The sequence below is a fragment of the Microtus oregoni genome, unplaced genomic scaffold, assembly GCF_018167655.1.
Source record: "Microtus oregoni isolate MIOR12 unplaced genomic scaffold, Mior012 000022F_ref0000154, whole genome shotgun sequence".
Lineage (NCBI taxonomy): Eukaryota > Metazoa > Chordata > Mammalia > Rodentia > Cricetidae > Microtus > Microtus oregoni.
Window position 1 is genome coordinate 8996162 of NW_024543081.1, and position 9030 is coordinate 9005191.

Below are 9030 nucleotides of genomic sequence, written 5' to 3' on the forward strand. Positions count from 1 at the left end.
TTGTGGTGACCCTCACCATTAAATTATTTCGTGGCCACGTCATAAATGTTATGAATCGCATGGCTACATTGTGAGTTCAAGGCCATGCTGAGCAACATAAGACTCTGCTTTATCTGAATCTGGTGTAGTGGTGAACTCTGCAATCCAGCAATGGGACAGTGGAGGCAGGAGAGGTTCAAGGTCATTCCTAGCTACTTCCTGAGAGCCAAACCAGTCGGGCTTACAGGATACTGGCTCAAAAAATTAAAATAGAAAGTAGTTTTCTTCTTTGTCAAGATTTGCTGCCATGACCTACAATGTAGTTCATCTGAATTGCATTCAAGTTATAGCAAGAAAAGTCAACCTAACTTAAAAAAAAAATGACACCACCACTGAGGAGAGGTTCAGTGTGGTGCCTTGGGAGAAAGAACCTAAGCTTTCCAAGAGCGAGACGCAAAAGCAGAACCCACGCTCCTTGTTGATAGGCTGCTGAGAAAGGCGCATGGCCCGGGAGGCGGGGCTGCGTCACTTCCGGAAGGCAGAGCTGCTCGGCCGGCGCTCCGGGAGCGGGCGGTCTCCATGGCAACCAGCAGGCCCCGACCCAGTTGCCTGGTTCCCTGCTGCTGTCTCGCTGGCCGCGCCCGCACAAAGACTGTGCGGTGACCGCGCAGTGCCACGACCCCGCCATTTCAGCCCCGCGGGAATCGCAGCCACCGCTGCCCGGGAAGCAGTTCCGGCGGTCGCCGTGACGCGCAAGCCGGGTGCGGCCCCGATCCGTGGGCCATCTTGGCAGCGGAAGGAGCAGCGGAGCGACAGGTACACGCGCTGCCCGGCCCGGGCCAGCTCAGGTGCGGCCGCCTTTGTTCTCGGGCAGGTAGTCTCGTGGCACCCGCGGGCAGCGCTTTCACTCGCAGCCCGAACTCCGGCAGGTGCATCCCGCCAAGTCTGGGCAACGCAGGTCTGCGCATCCCGTAAGGCCTGAGCAGGTTCAGCCTCTGCATCCTGCAAGGCCTGGGAAGGCCCAGCCCGCTCATCCCTCAAGGCCTGGGCAGGTCCTGCTTGCTCATGCTGCAGGCCTGAGTAGGTTCAGTCTTTGCATCCTGCAAGGGTTGAGCAGGTCCAGCTCGAACATCCTTCAAGCCAGCGCCCCACACCTTGACCCTGCAAAGCTTGCAGAAAGGAACTGCACCCAGGACAGGATCAGTGTCCCCAGGCTTGTTCTCCCAGATTCTGCCTGGGCGCCCCTGCTTCAGCACCCAGGGCCTTTTGCTCTGCTTCTCCAGCTCTCTGTTGCTTGATCTTTGCCAGAATGGTCCAACCTCAGACCTCCAAAACAGAAAGCTCAGCCTCTGCCTCTGGTGCCAGCGCACAGATGGATGATGTGGCTGACACCCTGACCTCCTTGCGACTCACCAACTCTGCACTCAGGCGCGAGGCCTCCACACTGAGAGCCGAGAAGGCCAACCTCACCAACATGCTGGAGAGCGTGATGGCGGAGCTCACATTGTTGCGCACTCGGGCGCGCATCCCTGGCGCTCTGCAGATCACTCCGCCTATCTCTGCCATCACCTCCAATGGGACTCGACCCATGACCACGCCGCCCACCTCGCTGCCTGAACCTTTCTCTGGAGACCCTGGCCAGTTGGCGGGGTTCCTGATGCAGATGGACAGGTTCATGATCTTTCAAGCTTCCCGCTTCCCGGGTGAAGCCGAGAGAGTGGCCTTCCTGGTGTCCCGACTGACTGGGGAGGCGGAGAAGTGGGCCATCCCTCACATGCAGCCGGACAGCCCTTTGCGAAACAACTACCAGGGCTTTCTGGCCGAGCTGCGCAGAACCTACAAATCCCCGCTGAGGCACTCGAGGCGTGCCCAAATCCGGAAGACTTCTGCATCCAATAGGGCTGTGCGGGAGCGGCAGATGTTATGTCGCCAACTGGCCACACCGGGCACAGGGCCCTGCCCAGTGCATCCAGCCTCCAACGGGACCAATCCGGCACCAGCCTTGCCCACCCGCAGCCGGAACCTTTAGGGACATATGAGCACCCAGGTAGACTGTTGCTGAGAAGAATTGTCCATAAGGTAGCATTGTCCTGTTTGCAGACGCCTTTCACTCCACTCCTGATCTATGGGAGGCCATCCTGCCATCCTCATTGGTCATTCATCCTGCTGTGTGTTTTTGCTAGCTTTACTTGCAACTCGGTGCATGCTCCCCTTTCTGTTGCTTGCAATCCCAGCTTCTCTAGTAATCACAACACAGCCCCTTGGACATGCGCCTGCCTAGGAGCGGTTTAGGCTGACCGCCTCTGTGGGCTCTGCGAGCCGACATTCAGCTTCTGTGCACTCCTACATGCACCCTGTCAGTTGATGAGTTCTGAATAGAAAGAAGCCAAGTTGGTCCTGTAGGTGGCTGATGTATACCTGAACCAGCCTGCCCACATCTGATCACTTGGCAAGATTGCTAGGTAGTCACTCTGCATTCCAGGGATTCTTCCCTTTCTGGGGGAGCCTGTATTCCAGCATACCCCACTGCTGTTTCTGGGAACATCTGGTCCTTCGCAGACATTCCTCCTGCCTCTCCTGTCCACAGGAGACTCGTCCACACCTGTCTGTGACTGCCAGCGTTCTGATGGCATCAAGAACATCTAGCATTCATCTGCTAAGTTAATTGGGGACCCGGGACCCTGGGCAGTTCCATCAGGCTGCCACAGGCAGCAGATTCCTGACATCCACGTGCCAGCTATGACAGACCGAGGGGGACCCTGGGAACCCTATTTGCCGCCTGGATTTCCATTGAGAGACTCCCAGGTGTCTGTTCATTTCTGCCCATGTGGCTCCACGGCGGGCCTTACCTAGCCGCAGACTTTTCCTCCCAGGTGCCAGGTGGCTTTCACCTCTGCCTTTCAGCCACCCACACCATCTCTAGGGGTCAAAGGAGCCCATGCAACATTACCTTCTCTGTGCCTGGGCCTAATGTGTAGCCTTTGTCCAAGAACAAAAGACTGGCTGGGAGCCAGTTCCTCTGGGAGACACCATCGAGCGCCTTCGGTAAGGGGTGTTGTTGGCCTCTTGCCGAAGAATTGGTTGTGAGTGGTTAACAGCCTTGGTCTTCGTGTGGCACACATTCCAGTTCTGAGAACAAAGCATTGGCTTCTTCCCAGAAGGATGACCTGGAAATCATACTCAGACTCAGCCGAGCCCTGGACAGTGACACCTGTCACATTTCAATGCCAAACTGACTGTGTTTACACTCCCACTTGGCCCCTTGAGGGAGATGGGTGCCTCTCCTGGGTTCTCCTGCCCTCCTCTGCATGGTCTTGTCTTGACCACAAAAGGCCACCTCTGCACCCACCCAAAGCTCTCCCCTCTTGGGAGTCCAGAGGCTGGGACCTGGAACATGGCCTCTTTCAGAGACTTCCTCTGTCATTGGGAAAAGTGACTGATTCCAGAGCAGCCACCCTTGCAAGGCCAGGGATCTTCAGTGCTCGCTGGGTTCACAGCCCACAGCCACCTGCTTCTTGTTAACTCTGTTAGCACAGCAGCCTTGCTGAACAGCCTAGACCGAGGCGTCCTGCTGGCACCATGGTGCTTCACAAGCAGGCAGAAAACTCCCCGGGGGTTCCATTGAGGGTACTTACTGGTCCCCAACAGCTGAGTCTCAGGACTTTCCAGTAGGGGGGTCTGTAGGTGAAGCTATAGCTTCAGCAGAAAAGTGGGGCGGTGTCTGTGGAGGCAAGAGGCACCTGGGACATTTATTTGTGGCCTTCTCAATCAAGATTAGAGACCCAGTGGGAGGCATGCCACCTGCCCTGGCTCCTTGGACCACTGGGTGATGTGTTTGTGTTAGATTCTGCTTCAGCCCTCAGCTGGTCCTGGAGCCAGAGCCGTGCAGGCTGTCTCCCTGTGTGGCTTCACTATCTCCCTTTGCCGTCTGGGCTGATTCACCCGGGTCACTCTGCTGCTCTGGTGGCGGTGACTTGGTGATTTTTTTTGTTGTTGTTGTTGTTTTGTTTTTTCTTGGTGTTTGTGTTTATGGAACTGGGGCCGTGCTGCCCTGTATTTAGAACCATCTCGATAGCTCCCTGGAGCTTGGAGCCTGGAGCACATGAGAGACGGTTGACACTGCCCTCCACCTTGGACCTGGATGAACCACTTTGAATCTGTTGCCGAGGAGCCCACTGTGGCTCTAGTGGGGGGACATGGTTAGTCCCCAGCCAAAAGGACAAGATGCAAGGCCCATGCGGCTCCAGAGGGAGACTATGATAACTGGGCATCAAGCCGAGGAAGAGGGGGAGGGGAGGCTTTGTACATATCTTAAGGTTTTAGTTTCCGGAGCTCAGAAGAGAACAGGGCGAAGGGGAGAGGAGCTGGTATATGAAGGAGTGGCCTTCCTCTCAGCATTGACTGTTGTGGCCATACTGCGCCTGCTCCCCAGACGCTGTGACACCCATCTGGTAAGCAGACTTCACTGTATTTAGTATCTAACTGACCATGGGACCTGGCCTGGCATAAGGGTGACTTCCCAGCCTGGCGTGTAACATGACCTTGGAATTATCGTCACGTCCCAAAGCATTTAGTGACTTTGAAGGACCCCAGCTGAGTATGCGGCAGGTGTGAATGCCGGATGATAGTACATTTGGGCTGGTCTGAGACAGGGGCCTGTTGTTGTGGAGGATGGAACTTCTACTGGATGCGCATCAGCCTGCAGGGGAGTGAATGCAGCTGGAGAAGCTGCTGTGGCCGAAGGTGACTCAGGGAGCAAGGCTGGGGCTTGGCTGAAGCACACTGGGGACAGGGCCTTAGGTGGCAGAGGCTCTGCCGTGTAGCGCGCATGCTAACTCCCTTCTGTCACCCTGTGCTTGGAAGGTGTCTGTCAGGAGCTTTGCTAGGATGTCATGACATGAAGCTTGGGTTAGGAACTGAGAGCTGGAGGCTGGGCCAGTGGGCAAGCTTCCCAGGGTTGGGAAGTCCTAGCATTTAACATCTGTTTAGGACCTCACGTTGGGCTTGGTGACAGCTAGTCCAGCACAGAGGGTAGAACTGAAGAGAGGAGCCCCATTTAGTGCCACCAGTGGCTGGACCAGGGCTTCCCATTCCCCATGACAGCACTTGTCAGGAAGTATAGGGGACCAGGGAGGAAAGAAAATGATCAAATTCAGTGTTTTGGTGTTTCCTTCCTTCCCTGGCCCCATCTTTCTTTGCACCTATACACCCATGGTGCTGGACCCCCACTGCGAGCATATGACACAGCTGTCCCATGTGCCACCAACCTTATCCTGAGTGACTCCGAACACTCCCCTTAGGCAGAGGGACAGTGCTGTGTCAGAGATCGATGATGTGTCAGAATTTCCTCCTAGGGCCAAGTCACTCCCTTGGAGTAGACTCTCAAAGGTGGGATTATTGGATTAACGAATACGGGCCCTCTGAGACTTTTATTACTTACCGACAAAATGGTTTCCAGAAATTTCTGTGTCCATTCCGCTGCCACCAGCAAGGGTAAGTGTCTCTGATCAGGGTCTTCTGCCAGGACTGGAGGATGAGGACGGCAGCAGCATGCTCCAGCTGCATCCTTCGATTCTAGCTCGTTAAGCATCTTTACACCGAGTGATTGCGTTTCCTCTTTTGCAGACTGCTGATGTTCTTTGCTCTACTGATGGGCCTGGCCAGTTTGTAAGAGCTCCGTAATGGAATTAAAGATATTAACCTGTTGTGTATCGTATATGCCATATGTGTTTCTGGTTTTTTGCTGTGGTTGTGATTGATTCTGGGACACAGGGCAGGAGGGTGGCTGAGGCACAGCAGTATCTTGGGAGACATTGTGAAACCCTTTACACAGATAGACATCCTAGGCCTTGGGGCCCAGGTGTGGTAGAAGGGTCCCTGTCTCAGCGTTTATGCCCCAAGCAGCTCTTACACTTTGAGGGAGAGGTGGTTCTGTCAGCTGTGCCCCTGGTGTCTAACCTAGAACATGACCTATACAAGACAGGTGCCATCATAGCATGGACAGACATGATGGTTGCCTGTGTCACAGACCATCCCATGTATTCAGATTGTTGTTCTGGCCCCAGGATCCCCTGGCACATGTAGGCTGTCTGAGCACATGCCACATCACAGTTTCAGGTGGCATTTAAGCCATGAAAGGAATCGGAGGACATGGAAGCTTGAGTATTGTACTTTAATGAAGACTTAGATTTTCTGAACAAAATATTTCTAAACAAAGCAGTGGCCTGTTTCCATCTTGGTAGGTTTCAGACCACTCCTGTCTTGTCTCTGGGACACCTTGTGAACCTCTGAGAAAATCCACTGCATGCTGCTGAGATGGAGGAAGTCGTACAGTGTCATGCAGAGTGGCCTTGTATGTCAGGCACCACTGGGCGAGGAATGACTAAGAGCAGGCAGCCCTGACCTACTCTGTAAGCCTCTGGGAGGGCTTAAGTGCTTCGAGGCTCAGGTCTCCCCATCCCCCCACCCCCCACCCCCCCTCTCCCCCCCAATAAGCAGTCATTTCTGGGATTAATTTGGTATGTCTCCACACCAACACTGCACAGCGGGTAGCTTTCTCCACACAGAGGCTGGCCTGCCCCAAGCACGGCCCCATTCTGGCCCATGTCCTGTCTGTGTTTGTACCGAGATCTGGCTCCCACGTCACATGCTCTTGTCTCTTACCACCCAGTTTCTAAGGCTTCTCTTAAAATCCCGGTGACAGGTACAGCTTGGGGGTGGGTGCCATCGCTCTGAGGGTTGCTGGTGGAGCCGGGCAGCTGCAGAGCCGTGTCCCGTCCAGCCCGCAGCAGACCCAGTCCTCACATTGTCACCATGTGCCTGTGTCTCGGACGTGTCAGGATCTGTCCCACGAGCTGTCCTCTGCTATACACAGGCACAGAGTGCTTAGTGGCTTCCTAGATGTCCCCGGTTTCGAGGGCTTATCATCCCCTTTGACCTGACAGTAGAGGGATCCCTCTCTGGCCCAAGTAAAAGCTGGCAGCCATGACTGCCGGAACCTGGGCCAACATGCCAGTGACCATGTGCCTCCTCTAGGCTCCTCCACTTGGCCTAGGGGACTCTGGTGGTTTTGACTCCCTGTTGTCTGTCCACGTTGTCCCCAAGGGAGTGGAAATGGTATCATCTACCGATCTCCAGCCCACACCTGCCCATCACCCAGGCCTGACACTGACCAGTTGTGAGGCCAGCCTAGGTCCTTTCCTGCCTCTCAGGCCTGAACATCCCACCTTATTTTTCATTCCAATGACCCTTGACACAGATTCAAGGTTACTGTTAGATCTCCCCCGACCTGGCTGGGTTTTCCTGGTTGCCCCTCCCGCAGCCTCTCATCTGTCAAATATTTTATATTTCCACTGAACTTGGGTCTTTTCCACCAAATGGTACGTCTCAAGGGCAGAGGTTCTGCCAACAGTGTCCCCAGTGCCTGACTTGCTCAAGGCAGCTGTGATCACATAGCAGATATGGCCGTTGTCTTGGTCAGAACCCGAACCAGAGCACAAGCCAGAGCGGCGGTCTGCCTTGCACTCTGGGAAAGCCCACAAACCTCACACTCCGGCCTACTTACAAGGTGGGGTCATCTGTTCGTGTGCCCCTTGGCCCACTTAATAGGCCAGGAGAATGGCCTTGGGGAGGACAGGACATTGTCTTTGGGAATTACTTAACAATAAACATTTCATCCCCTGGTCTGGCTACTTGATTAAACATTCCCATTCCTTTGCAAATGTAACTTGCTTGCAGTTTCCTTTATCACAGGCGGTTCTGTAACAACCCTAGTAGCCAGTTTTCCTGGGAGTGCTTTCTCTCTGGTCAACAGGACCTTGTTCTCAGGTTCAGGGGCTCCTTATCTGCTGAATAAGGGCCATTGCCAGTACATAGGACGGAGGGAAAGCGTTGCGCGTGGGGAGCACAGTTCTCAGACCCTCCGCAGAATGCAGTTTTTCCAGTTTGAGGCGGCCAGCATTCCCTGGACAGCAGAAGACGCTTTTTCCAACAGTTTCCTCAATAGAGATCAGTGTGTTGATTTTTTTTTCATTTATATTTTTACTTTTATTTTTGTGGGGTTGGTTTTTACATTTCTATTGGCGGGGGGGGGGGGGGGCTCTTCGATCATCAGGAATATTCACAGGTTCTTCAGCCATTCCAGGCTTGGGCCCCTGAGGGTCCTGGGGGTGGCTGGGTATATCGGGCCTTTCCCATTACCTCCTAAAGGGACTGGGTTGTTGAAGGGTGTGGCCTGGTTGATCATGGCAGCATACTTGGTGTAGGGGCTGACTATGGGCATAATTATAGCAAGGCCACAGATTGAGGACACCACCAGCACCGGCTCCTTTGCCCAGGCAATCTTAGGAAAGGCAGAGAGCATCCCGGCCATCTTGGTCTTGTCCAGTGTGTTGTTTTTTGATTACTCCCATCTGCAGTAGAATGTAAGTGTGTCCCCAAATTCACATGTTGAAATCTGCACCTTCATGTCATAATGTTGAGAAGCAACTGTTTGCTGTTCAGGTTGCAGTCTATGATACTGAAGTGGCTTGAGAGGATAGTCATCATGGCTCACGTATGGCTTGAGGGGATAGTCATCACGGCTCACGTATGGCTTGAGGGGATAGTCATCACGGCTCACGTATGGCTTGAAGGGATAGTCATCACGGCTCACATATGTGAACACTTGGACTGCAGGGGATTGAGCTGCTTGGGAGGTTATGGAAACTTTAGGAGGTGCAGCCTTGTTGGAAGAAACATCAGCGGGGGGGGGGGGGGGGGGCTTTGAGGTCTCATAGCCTCTCCCCCTTCTGCTTTTCTCTCCCTACTGCCTGCTTATGAATGGAGAGGTGATGTCTCAGCTTCCTGTTCCAGCTGCCTGCTACCTCCTAATCCACGATGGCCTCTCCTCTGGAACTCTAAGCCGAGGCAACCTCTTCACAAGTTGCTTTTGATCGTGGTGTTTTGTCACAGCAAGAGAAAAGTGGCTAATACAGACACCTCCTCAAACACACCTGAGCTGGAGTACGCCACACTGCCATCTCAACACGCTGGCAATTTTTGCACCTGACT

General features: G+C 54.1%; 2 protein-coding genes across 2 annotated transcripts; one reads left to right on the top strand and one right to left on the bottom strand.

The window, feature by feature from the left end:
• Positions 1 to 500: 500 nt before the first annotated feature.
• Positions 501 to 5695, top strand: Rtl6 (retrotransposon Gag like 6). Its single transcript, XM_041672206.1, has 2 exons — positions 501 to 4430; positions 5605 to 5695. Exon 1 carries the CDS (start codon positions 1289 to 1291, stop codon positions 2006 to 2008), a length of 720 nt encoding a protein of 239 aa, XP_041528140.1. The 5' UTR covers positions 501 to 1288; the 3' UTR covers positions 2009 to 4430; positions 5605 to 5695.
• A 2403-nt stretch (positions 5696 to 8098) lies between these two features.
• On the bottom strand, positions 8099 to 8350 carry LOC121461094 (NADH dehydrogenase [ubiquinone] 1 alpha subcomplex subunit 3-like). Its single transcript, XM_041671857.1, has one exon. The coding sequence runs from the start codon at positions 8348 to 8350 to the stop codon at positions 8099 to 8101; it is 252 nt and encodes an 83-aa protein (XP_041527791.1).
• Between the last annotated feature and the right edge of the window lie 680 nt (positions 8351 to 9030).